We start from the raw sequence: 21,623 nt of genomic DNA, 5'->3' as shown, positions 1-21,623 counted from the left end.
AAAGGGCTTTTCCGGAAAAGCAGCCTGCCAATGTAGATGCTCCTTTTCCGGAAAAACTGAAAACAGAATAGTATTCCGTTTTAAGCAGTTCCGGAAATTCATGCCAGTGTAGACACAGCCTGAGCATGTGGGCAAGACTCATCAGCCAGACACCCAGAAAGTTCTCCATAGTAACTCCTGAAGCTGTTAGGGCTAGTGAGCCCAGCTGGCAGCTATCTAGTGAAGCAGTTTGCTTGAAGAGGCCAGCTGAAGCCATTAGGGCAAGTGAGAGCCTCGTGGGCAGCTATATAAAGAAGCAGTTTGCTTAGACGGGGGGGGAGAGTGAAGAGCTGACTGCAGAGGAAGCAGGAGCTCCCAGGAGGGAGACCAGCTGGGGATAGCCAGCTAGGGCTGTGAGAGGGCCAGCCAAGACTCCCCTGGGCTAGGGGCCGGAAGCAAGGCCCAAGGTTCGGAGGCGGATTGCAAGGCAGCCTAGGTAAGCAGGGCAGTAGAGAGAACCCCATGCCAATGTTGAGCAACCCACACAGACTGTAACTTGCCCTGAGAGGGGCTAGATGAGGACAGTCAGGGGGCACTGAGGCACGGTGGAGGGGTGCACCCTCACATCCCTCTTAAACTCCCCTGTCTACAGCCCCCTGTCTCCTTATCTCAGAGATACCCAAAGGTGGTGCTTTCCCCAGAACAAATAATGACAAGTGCATAGGGGGCCCTTTGAGGTGCTGGGATCCTAAGTAATTGCTTACTTAGCCTGGTTATGCTTAGCACTAGCTCTGGAAACACTCACCTACCATCAGAGACCTGCAGCTGAGTGAGTCATGCCTTGATGGGAGGGACATGCACAAATCCCTCCATTCCCCATGGACAAATTCTATTACAGTGAGAAAGTCAAGGCTTACTGATCAACTGGTAAATTGATGATGTTTTGTTCTAAATTGCAATACAAATGCAGAAATCACACCTTTTTAAGGATCGTACATTTTTCCAGCACACATACTCAACTTATCACAAAGTATTTTATGACCCCTTACTCACTGTATAAACTATAGGTATAGGAATTGTATTGCCTACTACCGCTAACGAACATCCCCATCTTTTGGCTGAAATGTGGGTACTGTTTACTAATAAAGCATAACACTGAAACAGTTTTGTACAGAAAATGAAGAATTCCATATTAACTGAGATCACGTGGGATTTGGATAGGCAGGCTAAAAGTACATACATACATTTGAATGTGGCCAATATCCTGTGACATTTTACTGTCACTTTTTTAACACCAGAAGAGCTCAGACCCTACATTTTGTATCTTGGATGAAGGCATCATCCTCAGCAGTACAATGCTGTGTATATATTATTTTAGAGAGAGACTCAGAAAGAAGTGTACCTTTTACTAAATCATCAATAGCCATATTTTGCAGTACCTGAATTTTTCCTTAGTATTTCCTCCTTCTGTTATCTGCCTGGCTCCACTTAGCTTGTGCGTTCTGACAAGCAGGCAAATATTAGACTCTTCTTCTAAAATGGATACAATTTTAAGAATGGATTACATTTTCTTGGGCATAACTTAAAATATTCTGTTTATTGTTTCTAGGAAGCTTCTTTTGTAAAGTTTGCTCGTCTGAATGAGAGAGGAGTATGTAGTTTAAACCAAATTAAAATTACAAATGTAAAACTGACCCTGCAAAGATACCCTGCATCAAAATCAGTGGGACTCAGCATGGAGGTCTGCTACATGAATACCTTTGCAACACTGAGACTTGGGATTGTAAGCTCTTTGTGAGAGAGACCTTCTTTTTATCACATTTGTACAGAAAGGGGACTCATTTTTGACTGGGACCAGTATCCCACACACGCTATACAAATAACATATAATAATAAACCTCTGAGAATTGGGATATGCTTATTCCCCTTGTGTGTGTATATATAATACTTTGTGAACATATAGCATATCCAGCTGTCAAATTGTAAAATGATTATTGAAACTGGTTTTATTTGATAAGCACTAAAGACTTACGGATGGTGTTAAATTTATGCTCCAAGCAGTATGTAGTAACTGCTAATCTTTTTTTGTGCTAAGCTGCACTTTGACTTCCACTAGGTCTTTCCTCATGTTGTGCTTCATTTATCATATCGCAAGAGGTTCGCAGAAAAAAATTATCATGTAAACATTAATAGAGATAGTGATTAAAGAAGCTGATGAGTCATAAAACTGTCTTGAACCCTGAAACTGTCAGACTTGTTTAGTGTTATGATACAAGGCTGGTGTTAATTAGTATTTCATTCTGAGATGCCCAAAGTCAGTTCTTGAAAGGCTGGAGCTGGAGATTACGTGGGAGGAATGTTTGATGGCACTTACACATGCAAATTGTGCAGAATTGGTGACATACCATATTTTGTATAGTTTATATTTCTACATGACAAATGAGCTCTCCTTGCAAACTCTTAAAGCTACATTTTCAAATATGAGTTACTAAAATACTCCACACTTGGCATGTGTTAATTTGAGTGGATTATTTGCACAATTATCTAATCTTCATGCAAAAAAGGTGAAACTCACTCTTGTGCCTAGAACCTGTGCCTCGCTAAAGTCCCTTTAAATACTCAGAATAATGCTTGTAGAATTTTAGTAGACCTTGTTCTAGTTACTTCTGTGGAGTGGATTTTCACCCCCCCAATCACTATTTGTACGCCAGTTTTGCAGTTTAGTCACTCATGTCTGAAAATGTAGCTTTCCATGTGATGTGTGTGTACTTGTGCACTTGCTTATAGTGATAAAGGTCTGGATTTCTCAGCACTTCAGTTTAAACCTTAATGGATACTCCCATTTAATATACTATATAGAGAGATATAGATATGTTTAAACTGCCAATATAACAAACACAGCCTGAAGCCAGAAAATAACATTTCATTCTCTGTCAATTTTTAGATAAATATTTTGCTCTTATTATGATGCTGCAGGAACTGCGTCTGTTGCTACAGCTTTTGTTTACTTTCCTATTAGTACTGTAACCCAGCAACATCATTAGGAACATAGAAATGGAGAACAGGAAACACCAAATGGCTCCAATACCTATATCATTAATTCACAGGAAATCAATCATGTGAAATAGCCACCACATTTTTATAGATTTTTTTTTCCCCTTCGTAAGAGATGAAGAGGATGCTGTTAGACTCTAACCCATTTAGAAATATGCACACTCCTGAGAATCCAGGCTTGTACTACTGATTTGCTGTGCGTTTCCTTTGTGATTTTCTTATATACGTTCATAGAATCTGATAACTAGCTACTTCAATGTCTCCTCCAACTCTAAAGTATTTTCAGGTAGCAGTTATTGTCAGGAGTGTGGGTTTGTTTGTTTTGTTTGTTTTCTAAGTATGGCAATGAAATTGGGACCTTTTATTTTCAGATGTGGACCAGATGTAGAGACTGATGCTTTTGTGACCTCTAAGGTGTACAATAAGTTTTTACAAAAATATACAGCTTCTTTGAGAACAAACAGATTTCCAGTAGTTCAAAAAGTAGTTGCACACTAAATTGATTTGTAGAAAAATGGCTTCTAGTATGAAAAAAGTTTATAAACAGTTGTCTTTTCTAATTTTTTGTATGCAAAATTTGTTATACTTTAGTGAAAATTTATATTCAATATATTATCAGCATTGCATACCAACAACTATTTTTGGGAACCAAAATCCATAGACAGTATTTTCAGTAATGTTCATGAAAAAATAAATGCTGTCAGTCCATTTTGAGCTTTGCAAAATGAATAGAACTTGGAATTTTCAATGGGCTTGTGTTTTTTTCAGACCTTGGCTTTTAAATTTCAACCAGCTCTATTTCAAGTACATTCAACATAGGAGTCCAGCTTGCTTCTGACTGTAATATGAAGTATTTACTGTGATCTTTGAAACAGTGGATTAACTTACACGTTATGTTAACAGTTGAGAACTGTTGATGCATTTGCTATAGTTGGGCTAGGTTTGGGAGAAGAGGCATTGAGCCCTGGAATTGGTCTCAAAAGCTTATTTGTTTGACCTTTCAAGCAGGCAGTAAGACCTCTTTTTATTCCAAGCTTTGGCTTGACCGTAAATATCTGAATGTGACCATTTCTATTTCTGCTTGGGATAGAGTTTTCTTTTGATATTAAGATCTTAATTTGTTTTCATAGGCTCAAGATGGGTATATTATAAATGCAAATAGTATTATGCAAGTAAGGGGATTTAAATAAATCGTTCTTTATTTTCTAGTCCTTTACATTCTCTTCGCTCACATTCTGAAATAAAAATTTTAAACTGTATTTTTAAATGTTTCCTCGTTTCTCCAGTTTTTGGCATACACACAGGAGGCTATTTAATGACTCTTCATAGAATCATAGAAAACTAGAACTGGAAGGGACCTTGAGAAGTCAAGTCCAGTCCCTTGCTCTCATGGCAAGACCAAGACCAAGACCAAGCACCTGACAGATTTCTGTATAACCTGCTCTTAACTTTGTCCAATGATGGAGATTCCACAACTTCCTTAAACAATTTATTTCAGTGTTTAACCACCCTGACAGGAAGTTTTTCCTAGTGTTCAACCTAAACCTCCCTTGCTGCAATTTAATCCCCATTGCTTTTTGTCCTATCCTCAGAGTATATATATTTTTTCTCCCTTCTCCTTGTTCCCTTTTAGGTACTTACAGGCTGCTGTCATGTCCCCTCTCATTCTTCTCTTTTCCAAATTAAAAATCCAGTTTTCAGTCTTCTTTCAGCCTTCTCCAGTTTCTCCACCTTTCCTGAAAAGTGTTGCCCAGAACTGGACACATTACTCCACTTGTGGCCTAGTCAGCTCAGAGTAGAAGCAAATAATTACTACTTGTCTTCTCACAACACTCCTTTTAAGGCATCCTAGAATAATGTGGGGTGTTTTTTTTTGTTTGTTTTGCAACAGAGTCACACTGTTGACTTGTATTTAGCTTGTAATCCACTATGACCCCTAGATCCCTTTCTATAGACTCCTTCATAGACAGTCACTTCCCATTCCTCTTATCACCCTTACCACAACTTACTCCGAAATAACTGTGGTGAGAATTTACAAAATAGTTTATGGTAATACAAAATACTGTATTGTGAGCTCTTATTAGTGACCACCATGGGTGTTGACTTTATTTCAATATAAAATAAAGCAAAACCACCTGAGTTTAGATTCCTGAATACTTCCCTTTTCCATATTTCATGAGTTATCTATTACAAAAATCAGATAAAATTATCTAGTTATCCTCACAGTTTTTAGAGTCACCATTGTTCTAAGTAATATAAGAACTTGATTCCAGGACCTCAGAGATATAGATGACTAATGTCCATTGACATCAGTGGGAGTTATACACCTAAGGCACGTCTACAAAGCAGGGTTAAAGCTGAAATAAGCTACGCAACTTGAGCTACATCAATTGTGTAGCGTAAGTCAAAATAGCTTATTTCAGCTTTTGGCACTGGCTAAACAGCAGAAAGTTTGAAGTAGAGCACTCTTCCTCTGACTTCCTTTACTCCTCCATGAATTAAGGGTTACAGGAGTCAGAGTAAGACGTCCTCCAGTTTGACGTTATTTTGACATTGTCGAAGTAACTGCTTGAAGTGTAGAATCAGAAAGGAATAATATCAATTATTATAAAAGTTTATACAGTACTGATATAACTCTACGATGGGCCTGCAATGACTACTGAGGTTAATGAAATTATTTGACTTGAGCATTAAATTCTCAGAAGAACAACCCTATCTCAGTGTAAAAAAAGTTTGAAATGTGTCTTCCTTGAAATTTAGCTCATACAACCCATTTGTGCAGTTCTTGCTTACAGGGTCTAATTCCATCAAAATGCCACACTCACAAAAAGCACAGTTTGGAGCCATAAACTGAATATCTTTTTGGAAATCTGAGGGTTCCATTTAAATGACAGGCTCCATTAGTGGATACAGCTAGTCTTAGTTGGAAAATGATCCGTTTGATTCCTTTGAGCCAGATTTTTTTTAAAGGCCTGAAAAGCCTCTGTTATCTCACCTATAATCAACTATGGGCACCAAATGACCGCCGTGATTAAAATGCATGTGTAAACAACAGCAGTTAGACATCTAACTGTCTCATGTGCAGGTGAAATCAGACTTCTGTCTGTTATAGTTTGGGCCAGCAGATCACTGGCTACAGCAAAGAAAGAAAGAGGCCATTTTAAAACTTTTCACCTTTTCCCATAAGACACCGAAGAAATCCATGTGGACTCCACAAAAGTTTAGAAGTAAGTAAGTATATAGAGAGCAACAAATGTTTCATGGTTCTAGAGTCCAAGAAGTTATTTATTTTTTAGCTTCTCAACTTAGAATATTAAATGACTGCAAATGACAAGTATGCAGTTTCTAAGTACCCATATGGAAGGATTTCTGATAGGAGAAGGCTCTCTAATCTAGCATACCAAAATCCAATGTCAGGAAGCTGAAGCTAAATACACTGAAACCTTTTTTTTCCGGCACTCTGTTAACCAGAAAACTTTGTTAAGCGGCATTGCCCCCAGCCACAATACTGTCACATCTTCAGGTGCACAGGCCTGGCTTGGTTTACCATGATTGGCTTAAAAAAATTAATTTAAGAAGTACTAATCATCTTTAACTCAAAATAGAATTGCCTCATACTATAAAACTACAGGCAGTCCCCGAGTTACGTGGATCCGACTTATGTCGGATCCGGAGTTACGAACGGGGCTTTTCTCGCCCCAGAGGACGGGAGCGGCGGGACGCCCAGATGCGCCGCGGTCCCGCCGCCCGCATCCTCCGGGGTGAGAAAAGCTGCTCCACGTCTCCCTGGTCTGCTGGACCAGGGAGACGCAGAGCAAAGCTGCGGAGGATGCGGGCAGGCAACTAGTGCGCCCCCTCCCCCCTAGCAGACCAAGCTTTTCTCGCCTACGATGCCTGGGGTAGAGCATCTGGGGCGCTGCCGGGTTGGTCCCGCAGCGCCGCTCCTCGGCGCTACTGGACCAACCCGGCAGCACCCCAGCTGCTCTGCCCCAGGCGTCCCCAAGTCAGCCGCTGCTGAAACTGACCAGCGGCTGACTACAGGAAGCCCGAGGCAGAGTTGCTCTGGGGTGCTGCCAGGTTGGTCCCCGCAGCACTGAGGTGTGGTCCCCGCTGCCAGGTTGGTCCCCGCAGCACTGAGCGGCGGTCAGCCGCTGTTGAAACTGATCAACGGCTGATTCCAGGAAGCCCAGGGCAAAGCAACTCTGCCTCAAGCTTCCTGTAGTCAGCCGCTGGTCAGTTTCAGCAGCGGCTGAATCTGGACGCCAGTTCCGACTTACATACAAATTCAACTTAAGAACAAACCTACAGTCCCTATCTTGTACGTAACCCGGGGACTACCTGTACCAATATTAAAAACTTAAGTTTTACTATTATTGTCCATTGGTTTTTCCTAGGTTGATGGGACCGTCAGATAACTGGAATATTTAGATAACCGGAACGCCCTGAGCATACCGGATAACATAGGTTTTACTGTAAATTCAAATGAAAAATAAGGAGCGGATTTTTAAATGAGGATGATTAACCACTGGAGCAAATTTACCTAGGAAAGTGGTAGATTCTTTCACTTGACGTACTTAAATAAAGATTAGGTGCCTATATGAAGGATATATTCCAGCTCAGGGATTTTGAACCTTTTTCTTTCTAAGTGTCCTCTCTCTACACCCTAGCAAGCAGGGCAGTTGCCACTGGGGCCTCCCACAAAGCTAAGTTCAGCTTCAGCCCCGGATGATGGGGCTCAGGACTGCAGACTTCAGCTCCATGTGGTGGGGCTCTAACTTTCCACTCTGGGCCCCAGTGAGACTTAAACTGGCATGCTTGGCAGACCTCCCTGAAACCTACTCATGGACCCTAGAGTGAGACCCACTGCTTTAACTCAGCTGAAAGTCATGGGCTTGATGCAGGAATCATTGGGTGACATTCTATGCTCTGTCTTATAAGGGATGTCAGACGAGTTGATCGTAATGATCCCTCCGGCTATATTATCTATGAATTTCAACATGATGGCAAATTAAGCAACCAAAGACACAATAAAGTGAAATACACAAAAGGCCAGTTTGCATTATACCTCAGTTAATTACAGAGCTTGGACATATTGTTCTACACTGCAACGTATCATTAAGCTACCAATAAATCAAGTAAAATTCTCAGTTGATTAGGTGTGCTCATAACTGTGTCAAAAGATTGATCAGCTCTCTTGGCCTCCTTGTGACTCTGGTTCTTAGTTACTCCTGGTAAACTGTTCAGAATCAGTCTCTCCATCTCCTGTAGAGTGGTTAGGACAGCGTAGCCAGGCCTTACACATATGTATGCACATGCAAATTCACTACTTGTTTGTTCCTGTTCCAGATGCTCTGTACGATGTCATCACAGTGGGAGCCCCTGCAGCACATTATCAGGGATTTAAGAATGGTGGTCTTCGGAAACTGCTAAGTAAATTTGAGGCGGAGAGGAGAAAGTAAGTACTTCGATAAATGAGGAAAATAATGCTTAAGTTGCACTAGTATGATATCTGCTAATCAAATAGTACATTTTATTTATTAAATGCATAATAGTGTGTTTGGACCAGTTAAAGCACTTTGCATGAAACAGTTCTCCTCTTCAGTAGGTTGCTTTAAATTTGTTTGGGATATTTTATTTTGCTAGATTTATTTTTTATCTCTGAACTCAACAATAAAGCCCTAATAATGTTTTCTCTCTGTATTCCTAAGAAATACTTAATCTTGGAAACATGACTAAAAGTGCCTTGTGCTAAGTGGAGAATAATTGTAACTACATTTCAGTGCAGTTTCTTGTAATAGTTATATGTATCGTATCTATAGTTAGCACTTTCCCTTTTTCAGAGTACTATAAAATGTTTAAAAAAAAAAAACCAAATGGTCTGGTAGCACTTTATAGACTAACGAAACATGTAGATGGCATCATGAGCTAAGTGGGCTGTGCCCATGAAAGCTTATGATACCATCTACGTGTTTCATTAGTCTCTAAAGTGCTACCAGACCATTTTTTATTATTTTTTCTGTAACAGACTAACTCGGCTACCCCCTGAAGCTCATGCAAAGATTATTTAACATTTCTAAGTCCCCTGTGAAGTAAGTAAGAAAATATTATGATTCCCACACTGAAAAATGGAAAGTAGACTCAGAGGAAGAAAAGGTTTTATTATAGCCTCAGTTTTGTAATGCACTTATGCACATCAATTATTTTTTATGACTAAGCATGGAATTATGCATGTTTTGTAGAATTGGAGCCCTTTAGATGTTCTGAGCAGTTGCAACTCCCACGGAACTCGATTCGAACTTGGATTCGAACTCACACTGGCATGCTCACTACTCTAGATCCCAGTGATTCTCCATAGAAGAGCAATTGCGTTTTCAATCCAATGCTCAACAAAGTTGTTGTTATTCAGTATCAGAGAATGAAACAGGAAGTGACCCCTAATGCACTCAGCTTGCATTTTTCTTTAGTCATTCATCAATGCAGAATGCATTTTAAATTATCAGCAGGAACTCCACCGCTACCTCCCTGATGCCAAGGGAATAAAATGAAAAGAATGGTTACTTACCTCATAACTGTTGTTCTTTGAGATGTGTTGCTCATGTCCATTCCATGTAGATGTGTGCGCGCAGCGTAAACATGTCATCGGAAATTTTTCCCTTAGCAGTACCCTTTGGGCCAGCAGGGGAACCCCCTGGAGTGGTGCCAGTATACTGGACAATATATACCGCTGCTGGCCCTCAAACCCCCTGGGTTCCTTTTTACTGGACTACTCTGAGGAAGGGGAGGTGGGCGGGATTTGGAATGGACATGAGCAACACATGTCGAAAAACAACAGTTATGAGATAGGTAACCATTCTTTCTTCTTTGAGTGATTGCTCATGTCCATCCCAAATCCCACCTGCCTCCCCTTCCTCAGAGCTGCCACTTTGAAGCACCCCCTCATCCCTCCCACCTCAGTTGCTTTGGAGATCTTTTTGCGAGGGGCCCCTTATACCTGAACCCAGGGGTGCAAGCACTAAAGACCTTTTCTTAATCCAGCTCTATTGTAGTGGGAATAAATTCAGGGCCAGATCCAGCTTGCTGGCTGGAGGTTTCCTGCCCCTGAAGTAGATATAGGGATGTAAAATCCTTTTTCATTAGTTAACCCGGTTAAATGTTAACCTGTTAAACATAACTGATTAAATGGGGCCATGTTGGAGTAGTCAAGAGAACACAAGGGCTTGTAATTATGTACGGCCCTTGCAAGAGAGTCTCCTGTTAGAATTTCCATGCTTGCATCTGGTGTTGGAAATGACAAGAGGATTGGCAGTCATCTCTTGCTTTTATATTTTCTTACTGCAAAAGACCAGATCACACGTTTCCTTTGCAGAGGGATGAGGTTTACCTGGGTGGTCGACAAATATCTTTGATGTCGCCACCCGTGCGTCCAGACTATCGCGCTGAGCCGACAAACAGCTAATCAGCTGTTTGTCGCCTCAGCGCAGCAGCCATGTAAATTTAAATGAAGCGGCGATTATTTAAATCGCTGCTTCATTTTACTATGTCTGGTAGCCTAATCTACATGCCTCTGGCGACAGAGGTAGGGAAAATTTACTACAGGAGAAAATGTACTGATTTTTTTTCTTTTTTTGTTGTCCTCCTTTGGCCCCCTGCAGTTTTTTTCTGTGGGAAGCAATAAAATGAGCCTGAAATAATCTCTCATACCTCAATATTCAAGGCAAAGAAACAATTTAGATACGCAACATTTGAAGGCAAAGGGAAATATTTTTAAAGTCCTGATTCTCACCAAAGGAGAAATAAAATTACTGTCATAAAGATGTCTTTATTTTGTATACAGGTGTATTGAGCTTCATCACGATTCTGTGACAATACTTAGCATTTCCATGGGCAGCTTTAAATATTCTGTTTTACACTGGGAGCATCTTTCTGAAGCCTTGGTTGGAGGGGAGGGACTGTAACCTGGCAATATCAGGCAAATGTAAAATGGACAGCTAAAAATGAAGATATAGAAATGGTTTCTTTGTAGCGAACTGTGTTGAACACCTAAAAAGATGTGGAAGAGAACCTCACAAGCCAACCTGGGAAGGTTCTCTGTAGCCTTTTAAGCAACATTGTCACTGCATGTGATGGAAGTGCCTACTATGTTTTAACTCCTCTCTCGGATTATTGATGCAGCTAATTGAAATATCCAACAGTGTCAATCTATTTAAAATAAGGGATGTTAAAATTAGATGAAGCAACCAATCAAATAGTTGATGGAATTTCCTCCTGGCTGTTGCTACATATCAAAGGCGGAAGTGCTGCACAGCATTCCACCATTGAAATGTACAAGCTCCCCAGCAGAGGCTCTTGTGCATTTCAAAGACTGAAATGCTGCGTGGAGTCCGGGGCCAATGGGGGACTCAGACTCCACTCTGAGTTCCCCGTTGGCCCCAGGCTCCATGCAGACCTTCCGCTTTGAAATGTACAAGAGCCGCAGCAGGGATTCTTGTACATTTCAAAGGTTGAAGGTCGCTGCTGCGCCCCTGACCCTCCCACTGAGCTGTAGCCAGCTCCCCACATCACCATGTCCTCTTCCCCCCCCCTTCTTGCTGCAGAGGCAGCAAGGGGGGTGGGAGCGACTAGTCCACTAGTGTGTCGACTATCCAAAAAGCTTTTGCTTATCAGATACTCAACTAGTCAGTTAGTCGCTTACATCCCTATTTAAAATTATGCCAAACTTTAACTAGGTGTCCTGACTTGGATTCAAGTCCACCCCTTGAGTAGAAATGATAAGAGGTAGAGTTAACGAATATCAAGTTATGGTCCATCGGCTGTAGCTTGTGAGAATATAATTGCATTTTTAATTGTCAAACCAAACAGTGAATATAAAATTCATTGCAAGAAGGGAAGCAATGCGCAAAAAAAAAAAGTTGTATATCATTACTTTCTATAAAGTGTAGCTGTGCTGTATTAATAATTTGTAGATAGTATACTTATTTAAAATGTTTTATAGTGCAGGGTTTGTTTGTTTAAGGAACAGTTTCTAGCAGAAGGAGAGAGAGAGAAAATCAATCGTTCAGGCTCAGTCTTCTATTGTTCTGTTAATACAAGTTGCTTTATCTTCCAGTAAACAGAAAGACCTGTCTTTTCACCAGTCTAGGTGGCAGAGTAGACTATTATTTTTAGAACTGAATTGTGCAGGAACATGAAGTTAGATTTGCTATAAGTTATATTGATGTAATGCTTCAGCGCTTTAAGTGTTCATAAATCATTTTCAGGATGCACAAAGGACTTTTTTTCTTTCATTTAAAAGCTAATTTGGTGCTCTGTGCTTTAGCCAAAACACACTAGTATGTAATTATAAGACCTTCAATGTTCTACTACTAACCGTCAAGGAAAACAGAGGTGCCCCAGAGTCTACATAAGGTGCTATGATTTGTTTAGAGATTTTTTTTTTTTTTTTTTACTGCCAGCTTTTAACAAGGACCTTGAAATATTTCTAGTTTTTTCCTGAAATAAATTTGAAGGTGGAAAAGCAATTTTTAAAAAAACGAGAATTACTCAGTTTGGGTTTATATGGGCGAAATGGTCTTTTTTTAAATTATTAAATAAGGTCTGTATCTCTAACCAATAATGTACTTGTTACCAGCGGTTTCATTAAAACAAAAATCTGCAGGGTTCCTGTGACCTGTGTCATAACTTTCAACTCATCTCCTCTCTCTGAGGAGTGTGAAATGATAATGTTTTCACAGAAAACCCCAGTAATGTTGAAATAGTAATGACTTGTGTGTGATCTAATTGTAGCCTTTATTTTCAAAAGGAAATCACAGCCTGTCACACACAGCACTTTTCAGGGAGACATTGCTCTTTGTTCACTTTCCTTCTCCGTGTGTGTGTGTATGTATGTATGTGTGTGTAGATGGGGAAATATCAGCATTTTTGCAGTGACCATAACGTTAGTGCAACAGATTCAATAGAAATTTTACCAGAAAACCTCAGCAGCTTGCCAAACCATTGATCTTGTATGTAAAAATCTTATCAAAATCTTATTCTGTTGACTAGATTTCTGGGCCAAGTTGTCCCAATCAGCTATATGAGTGTGTGTACCAGAGAAGGGATAACCCTCTCACATCAGGGCAACCAGTGATTACAGTCTCTGTGCTTGTGAGAAAAGAGGGACTGCTGCCTTTGGCAGACCTGTTGGTGTGTACTCCCTCATAGGGGTAGGAGAGTGGCATGGAGGATGTAAAGGTATGGCTCTATCCTCTCTTCTGTGCCAGCACAAAGAGCCATCAGGGAGAGGAGAGAACATCCTAAAGGCAGGTGTAGCATGCATGCAATCCCCTAGAAATATTGAAGTTCCACACTTTCCTGATGAAGGACTTTGCCAGAATGGCACAATTAAGTGTCTGATTTGGACTGAGGTGCAAGCACAACATTTTTCTCTGAAGATCTGTGCTTAGTTGCTGTGAGACAGATTCTCCCGTATGTTTCTACTCTGCTGGTGCATCCCCTGTCTGTGGGGCACCCACATGACCGGAGCACCTCTGGTCCACAGTGGGCCCCATGCAATGCTGGAGCAGTTCCCTGTCTGTAGCAGGCAGGGAACTGCTCCAACATCCACCAGTTAACAGTTAATGTAAACCAATAAGATGCACCTGATAAGGGTAATGCTTACCAGTTAACCTTTCACATGCCCATGCTCTATAGGGCTGGGAAAGGGAGTATACCCAGGATGGTCCTACCCTTAGGTGACAATTGGCTGCCACAAGCAGCTTATGGCCGTTGACAGCTGGGGGCACTCGGAACAGCCAGCACACTGACCTGAGTCAGCCTCACTACTGAGAGAGGCTGTTCTCAGTAGTGACAGATGGCAGAACAAGGAGCAATGGTCTCAAGTTGTGGTGGGAGAGGTCCAGATTGGATATTAGGAAAAACTATTTTACTGGAAGGGTAGTGAAGCATTGGAATGGGTTACCTAGGGAAGTAGTGGAGTCTCCATCCCTAGAGGTATTTAAGTCTCGGCTTGACAAAGCCCTGGCCGGGTTGATTTAGATGGGATTGGTCCTGCCTAGAGCGGGGGGCTGGACTTGACGACCTTCTGGGGTCTCTTCCAGTTCTATGATTCTATGATAAGGGGATGGTTGGATGAAATAACATGATCTTGGTAACTAATTGACCATTCATTATCAGTTGGAAATAGGTCAATGGAGGGATGATAGGAGTTGCTATAGGGAACTTTCTGGGTGTCTGGCTGGTGAGTCTTGCCCACATGCTCAGGGTTTAGCTGATCGCCATATTTGGGGTCGGGAAGGAATTTTCCTCCAGGGTAGATTGGCAGAGGCCCTGGAGGTTTTTCGCCTTCCTCTGTAGCATTGGGCACAGATCACAGCTGAAGGACTCTCTGCATGTTGGGTCCTTCAAAGTATTTGAATGCTTCAATATCTTTGATATAGGTGAGAGGATTATTCTAAGAGGAGTGGTTGAGATTCTGTGGCCTGCACTGTGCAGGGGTCAGACTAGATGATCATAATGGTCCCTTCTGACCTTAAAGTCTATGAATTTATGAATCTATGCTGGGGACTGGCCCAGAACTGGTAGGGGAGAATGCAAGCTTTGCATTTTCCATCTCCAAACCACAACATTTGGTCTTGTCCATAACTAAGGATGACTTCATAAACACAGAGAGCTGCAACATAGAATTTTACTTCTTTATGAAGTGATATTGTAGCTGTGTTGGTCCTTGGATATTAGAGAGAGAGAGAAGGTTGGGGGGAGGTGGTAATTTTTGTTGGACCAACTTTGGTTGGTGACAGAAGTTTTTATACTTACACAGAGCTCTTCAATTTGATTTAGCATTCTGAGCTGGGTTTTTAAAAGAAGGCCTCAGGAAGTTAGTTGCAGAGCTTCCAGTGAAATGCAGTGGGGAAGCTGGGTGCACAATTCCCATAGGTTTGATTGAAAATCCATAGTAAGTGGATTCAGATTTATTTCCTGGATAAAATGTTTTCCATATTTTTATGAGTTTAATTTTGCTCATGTATAAATGAAAAGATACCAGGAACATTAAATTGATAAAAATATGGCAAACTTATTGCACCCAGGAAATTAATCTGAGTCTAGTATTCAGTTTTTTTTTGTGAGGGATGTTTTTTTCCTGCAACATGCACCTTATTAGTTCTGCATTTTAATATTAGCAGTTATTGCGGTGGGAAACACTGGGTCAAAGGTTCATTGTTAAAAGATTTTAACCCCCTCCCAGATGGTAGCAATTTAACTCAATTACAAGAATGAGTCAATTAAAAGCAGGAATGGAGCTGGAGTTATATAGAGTGTCATTAAGAATTAAACATTTTAATGTTCTTTCAGTACTTCTTCCCAAACAAACTCTACGTTAACGTAGAGTTAAGTGTGCTGAAGTAATTAATATAATCTTTATTCAAATTCTACCACTATTGCGTTGGCATTAAAAATAATCTAAAAACACAGATGATCGCATAAGGTAATATGCATATGTTTGATTATCAGAATTACTGTTCTCTGAAAGTTATGTTATACATTCCAATAATCAGTTTTACTTCTAACCTAGAAGACATAATTATAGTCTTCTTTCAATATATACATCACTAATTATATACTTTATATCTCAAGGATATATTTTTACAGTGCTGCTGATTTCACAGGCAGGAGCTACAGCATTGCATTTCCCCAAGGCCACAAGTTTAGTCTGTTGTAACATTCTGCATTTAGCGTTTGTATTGATGTGCCTGTCATTTAACAATTTTTTTCATCAGCTTTATTGACAGGGCCCCATGCATGTCTTTTTCTGTAATGAAGTTTGTGTATGAAAACTAAGTTATGAAAAATATCCTGGGCACAAGGTAATTATGGAAATGATGTGTCTCTGGTGAATCTTTAAGTACAGAAATCTTTTTGAGAGACATGGAATACAATATTAAGCAGAAGCCCTTGTGTTTAGTATGGGGACACAAATATAAGAAATTTCAAAAATCTGAAAAAAACATTTTTATTGTTTTGACTCTAAAAACTACTTGCTGAATTTAATGAAATGTTACCAAAAATGTTTACAATACAGGCAGTCCCTCAGTTAAGCGGATCCGACTTATGTCGGATCCGCAGTTATGAACGGGGCCCTCCCTCTCCATGGTCTCCAGCAGACCAGGGAGAGGAAGCAAAGCGGCGGAACATGCGGGCAGCGGACAGCCCAGACGCGTCTGGGCTGTCCGCTGCCCGCGTGCTCTGCGGCTTTGCTCTGCTTTGCTCCCCGTCCCCCTGGTCTGCAGACCAGGGGGACGGGGAGCAAAGCAGAGCAAAGCCGCAGAGCACGCGGGCAGCGGACAGCCCAGACCAGGGGGACGGGGAGCAAAGCAGAGCAAAGTCGCGGAGCCTGGGGTTCTTAAGTTGAATCTGTATGTAAGTCAGAACTGGCGTCCAGATTCAGCCGCTGTTGAAACTGATCAGTTTCAGCAGCGACTGAATCTGGACGCCAGTTCCGACTTACATACAGATTCAACTTAAGAACAAACCTACAGTCCCTATCTTGTACGTAACCCGGGGACTGCCTGTACACCTATATTTGAAAGCTGTATTGGCTCTACATAGAATGGGAAAGACTTTCAATATCTCAGGAAATCTAATTACTAGGTGTGGTATTTGTTTAATGGCTCTCAGTCTAGCTTTCCTACTACAAGAGTTAATGGGGATCAGATTTGGGAGGGCAGTCAGGGAAGGCTGTAAATGGAATACTAAGAGGAATCCTAGGAAAAAGAACATAGATGGTGTGTGATGAGATGTTAAAGAGCCCAATGTATGAGGAGCCTTCAATATGGTGGATAGAAGAGATCTGCAAAAAAGACTAGAGAGAAACTATCAAGGACAGAAAGCATCAGCAATTCTGATGCTATGTCTTCGTGGCATAGTTAACTTGGGCTCTTACTCAGCTTTTACCTTTCAGCCCCTTCCCATCCATGCATACAAATGGATGGTTGGTGTTATGCTCAGGTCCAGGAAAACTGGCCAAAACTAGCCTGGTTGGTCAAAAGGCACCATGAAAACTACAAAATGATAATAGGTAGCCAGGATGAGCATCATTACCCTGGGTGGAATTTGAATAAAAAAAAACGTGTGGGGAGGACAAAACTGACCCCTGAAACATAAGGGGAGGGGGGAACCTGCAGGGTGGCTATGCTCTGGTTCCCCAAGAACACAGAACTGGGGGATATACTGTAAAGCTCAGATCACTCTGGCTAATAACCTGTCCTGGAGATACAAGCTAAATCACTCAAGTGCTAATAGAACTCAAGTGCTTTCCAAAATTCCCTCTGCTTGCACCAATTAACTAAGAATTATTCATAGAACAGCTCCGACTACTGCAGCACAAAACTCTGGGATGTGCCCCCACAAGTCATAGTAGTGAGTCACACACATGGTTAAGTGCAGCACCAGTGAGGAGACAGTAATTTGGGTTTGGCTCAGCGCAGTGGCTGTGCACAGTTAGGGTAGGATGACCTAGATTCTACTCAACTGTAGAGCCTTGTAGAGATTCAAAATTTGTATCTGCATCTGCAAAAATGAGCCATGGATATCTGCAGATTTGCAGGACTCTACTCATCGGGGCTAACTCTGCATTGAAGATAAGGCTGAGTGGGGAAGCTACAATGAAAGACTGAAGTGAAGAACAAATTAGAGATATTTCAGGTTGCAATTCAGGAAAGTACTTTGCATTAAGATTCGATGACTTCACTGGAATGTAAACTCATGCTTGAGTGCTTTGCTGTATCTGGGCTACAGTAAGAGGAAAACCATCAAGGAAAAAGGGCAGTAGAAAATGCGCTAACGGAGAAAGCAGTAAAAATAGAGAATTGAGAGAAAATTTAAATGAGAGAAAGCAAAGAGCAGGGGGAGCAGGGTTCAAATCATGTTTAGTGAAATGAAGGAAGAAATAAAAAACTACAGCGAGACAGAGAGGAAAGGAGACATGAACAATGGCGCACTGTTGCGTTATCAGTAACATTCCAGAAGCTGATCCACTTGGGAAACTTTTAGTTCCAGTTATGTCGTGGAAGGGTTAAAAATTGTCTTAATTCAAATATTAGTTTTGTAGTTAGTTACTCACATGCTACATTTCTCATCTAGCTGTACAGCTGAGCTCCAGTCTACTAGATCTGAGCTTGCCACACTCGTCTTGTGTGTTCTCTGCTGAGTGGACAGCAAAGGGAAATGAAATCTGCTCCAGAGCCGAAAGGAGCGAAGCAGAGTGTGAAAGAACCCAGATGCTGTCCCTTTGTGCAGAGTTAGGGCTACAGCCCACAGTGTGACTTGGGTTCGTTTTACTTTACAATACAGAAGTCTGAGTGGCAAAGGAAAGATCTTGTACAAGTGGTGAGGAGAAAAAGGCAACAGATCAAAGGACAAATAAGGAAGAGAACTACAGGCAGTCCCCAGGTTACGTACAAGATAGGAACTATAGGTTTGTTCTTAAGTTGAATTTGTATGTAAGTCGGAACTGGCTCCAGATTCAGCCGCTGCTGCTGAAACTGACCAGGGGCTGACTACAGGAAGCTGGAGGCAGAATTGCTCTGCCCCCCAGCTTCCTGGAATCAGCCACTGATCAGTTTCAACAGCGGCTGAATCTCGAGCCTGGGACAGAACAGCTGGGCTGCCAGGTAGGTCCCTGCAGGACCAACCCGGCAGCACCCCAGCTGCTCTACCCCAGGGTCCACAACAAAAGCCTGGTCTGCTGGGGGGGGAGCGGCGCACTAGCTGCGCCCCCTCCCCCTCCAGCAGACTAGGGACACGGGGAGCAAAGCCACACAGGCGCGGGACCCGCTGCCGCTGCAGCTTTGCTCCCGGTGCCTCTGGTCTGCTGGGGACCGTCTCCAGCAGACCAGGGACACTGGGAGCAAAGCCGCAGCGGCGGCGGAGTCCCGCGCCTCCCCGGCTTTGCAAGAGCAAAGCCTCAGAGGCGCGGGACCCCTCCGCCTCCCCGGCTTTGCTCCAGGTGGCAAAGCCTCAGAGGCGCGCAGCACCCCGCCGCCGCTGCCGCTTTGCTCCCGGTACCTCTTGTCTGCTGGGGACCGTCTCCAGCAGACCAGGGACACCTGGAGCAAAGCCGGGGAGGCGGAGGGGTCCCACGCCTCTGAGGCTTTGCTGTGGCAAAGCCGGGGAGGCGCGGCACCCCGCCACTGCTGCCGCTTTGCTCTCGGTGCCTCTGGTCTGCTGGGGACCATCTCCAGCAGACCAGGGACACCCGGAGCAAAGCCGGGGAGGCGGAGGGGTCCCGCGCCTCTGAGGCTTTGCTCTGGCAAAGCCTCAGAGGTGCGGGACTCCGCCGCCGCTGTGGCTTTGCTCCCGGTGTCCCTGGTCTACTGGAGACGGTCCCCAGCAGACCAGAGGCACTGGGAGCAGCTTTTCTCGCCCCCGAGGTCGAGGTGGCGGGACTGCTGCGCTCTGGGCAAGAGAGCCCCATAAGTCGGATCCGCGTAACTCGGGGACTGCCTGTAATAGATTGGGAGAGGCAATAACTTAATGAAAGAGGATGTGGTTTGGTTAGGGAAGGAAACACATAATACATTTTCATCAGAAAGCTCAAGGAATCAATAACCCTAGTTTGTAAACAATAAAAAAGTAAATCAGTGAGTTTGTGGTGGGGCATTTAAGTGTTTTAACAGTAATTAATTTCCTACTTTTTCCATGGTTCTGTACTTTCTCCTGTCTAGTGAAATTAGACATATGACACCTTTCATTGAAAGTAACTCTTGTTCTTGTCATTTTGGGGGCAGATCACTGATAATATGACCCCTTGATCAGTTAACATTAACAACTTATTTTGGAAAACTTCAACTTTTTTTTCCTCCACAATTATAGAATAAAAATTCAATGATTTTCATTTTTCTCGCGCTCTCTCTCTCTCTCTCTCTCTCTCTCTCTCTCAGTATGGTTATCTTGGAGAACACCACAGAAATAATTAGCTTGAATAATACTGGAGTGTTCCAGCAAAGATTGGTTTTTTTTAGCCCATCAGAAAGACAGATTTAAATAATGTGAATAAATATGTACAGTAAAGCTTAAAATACCTACCATTCTTGTGATATAAATAGTGAGAACTCAGATCTTGTGCACAGTTAACCATCTGGCTATTTATATGCAAATGATTTTGGCATTCTATAACTGTCTCCACATTTGTTTTTACAGTACTGGATACCAGTGTATTTACTATTCACCTGAAAACATAGCCAAGGCAAAAGAAGTTCTCAGCAACATCAATCATCTACAGCCCCTCATATCAAGCCATGCAGACCTGCTACTTAATTCTGCAAGACAGCATTCTCCAGACAGCTTGAATAATTCTTTAAAGATGCTTTCTGAAAAAGTAAGATTCAAATCTTTACTGCAATGGAAAATGGAATGAGCAGATGCCTAGCTGCTGTCTTTTTCTGCATAAATTGACTTTCAGAGCATCAGGAAATGTTAAATATGCTCTGTTAAAATCAACTTCAAAATGTTGCCATAGGAAAAGAACACACTAGTCATATTTCCATTTGCATTATTACCGAACATTTCTTTAAGCTTTTCATGGCAGAAATACTGGCATTTATACAGCAAGCATCTATTTGAAAGTATAATTTTTATTTCATGTCTTTATTTTCCTCTAGTGACCACACACAGAGAACTTACCAAACATCAAGTGTCTTGAATTTTGAGAAATGAAAATGGATATTGGTTCCCATTCCATGAAACTTCTTACTACTTACTGAACCTACCACTTCTAGTGGAGACCATTCTTGTGCATCAACTCTGAGCTAATAGCATGACAATGACCATGAAAGGCAGTGTGGTCTAGGGGAACAAGCATGGTCATGTGTGTCAGGAAGTTTGAGTTTAACCCTGCTTCTACACTATGTAGCCTTGCACGTGTTTTCATGTTCCTTCCTCAGTTTCCCTGTTTGTCTATTAGGATAATACCCAACATCTGCACATGGTCAATGAGGGGTTAAACTTCAACAACAACAATAGACTAGTAGCACCTTAAGGACTCTCAAAACATGTAGATGACATCATGAGCTTTCGTGGGCACAGCCCACTTCTTTAGTTAATGTCTGTAGAGTGTTTTGAACATGCTATGTAAATATTAAGTATTTGTCACAGGGTAACTAGTCCCTGTGAGTAGAACTAAATCCTGCTCCTCTGTGTCAAAGTAGATGAGCCAAATTCATCTGGTTAAAAGCATCTGTGCTATACCTGAGCCTGCACAAGACAAGATGGGAGGTGGAAAGGAGTATTTAGGACAGGCTGTGCCTGGGGAAGGGAAGCTAATGCCTGTGGTAGATCAAGGGGCCAGGATTTCCTGGCTGCAGTCATGGGGAAGCTACTGAAAGGAGGAGATGGAACTGGCTACAGCTAGGAAACTGCTCTAGGAAAGGAGTGACTTCAAAGACTGTGTTTCTGTTTTATTAGTTGCCTGTTTTAAGAGAATAAACCTTCATAAAGGAGACTGGGTGTGGTGGCAGCAGTTAGAAGTTGGGGAGAAGCTCAAGCTGCGCCAGTTTGGTTACTGTGACCACAGCCTGATACGCTATACGCTCTGTAAT

At 42.1% G+C, this 21,623-nt stretch overlaps 1 protein-coding gene across 5 annotated transcripts in view; it reads left to right on the top strand.

Moving 5' to 3' along the window:
- The window catches only part of INPP4B (inositol polyphosphate-4-phosphatase type II B), a 476,735-nt gene that overhangs the window by 354,745 nt on the left and 100,367 nt on the right, over positions 1-21,623 (top strand). For all 5 annotated transcript variants that reach the window (XM_075929898.2, XM_089777992.1, XM_089777993.1 and 2 more), the window contains 2 exons: positions 8,380-8,488; positions 20,227-20,404. In XM_075929898.2, the coding sequence (XP_075786013.2) occupies positions 8,380-8,488; positions 20,227-20,404 (287 nt within the window). The remainder of the gene's footprint in view (positions 1-8,379; positions 8,489-20,226; positions 20,405-21,623) is intronic.

Source organism: Pelodiscus sinensis, chromosome 4 (genome assembly GCF_052426305.1).
Source record: "Pelodiscus sinensis isolate ZL-2025 chromosome 4, ASM5242630v1, whole genome shotgun sequence".
NCBI classification, from domain to species: Eukaryota; Metazoa; Chordata; order Testudines; family Trionychidae; genus Pelodiscus; species Pelodiscus sinensis.
The sequence above is the reverse complement of the archived record's forward strand: the minus strand, read 5'-3'. Positions and strand labels throughout refer to the sequence as shown.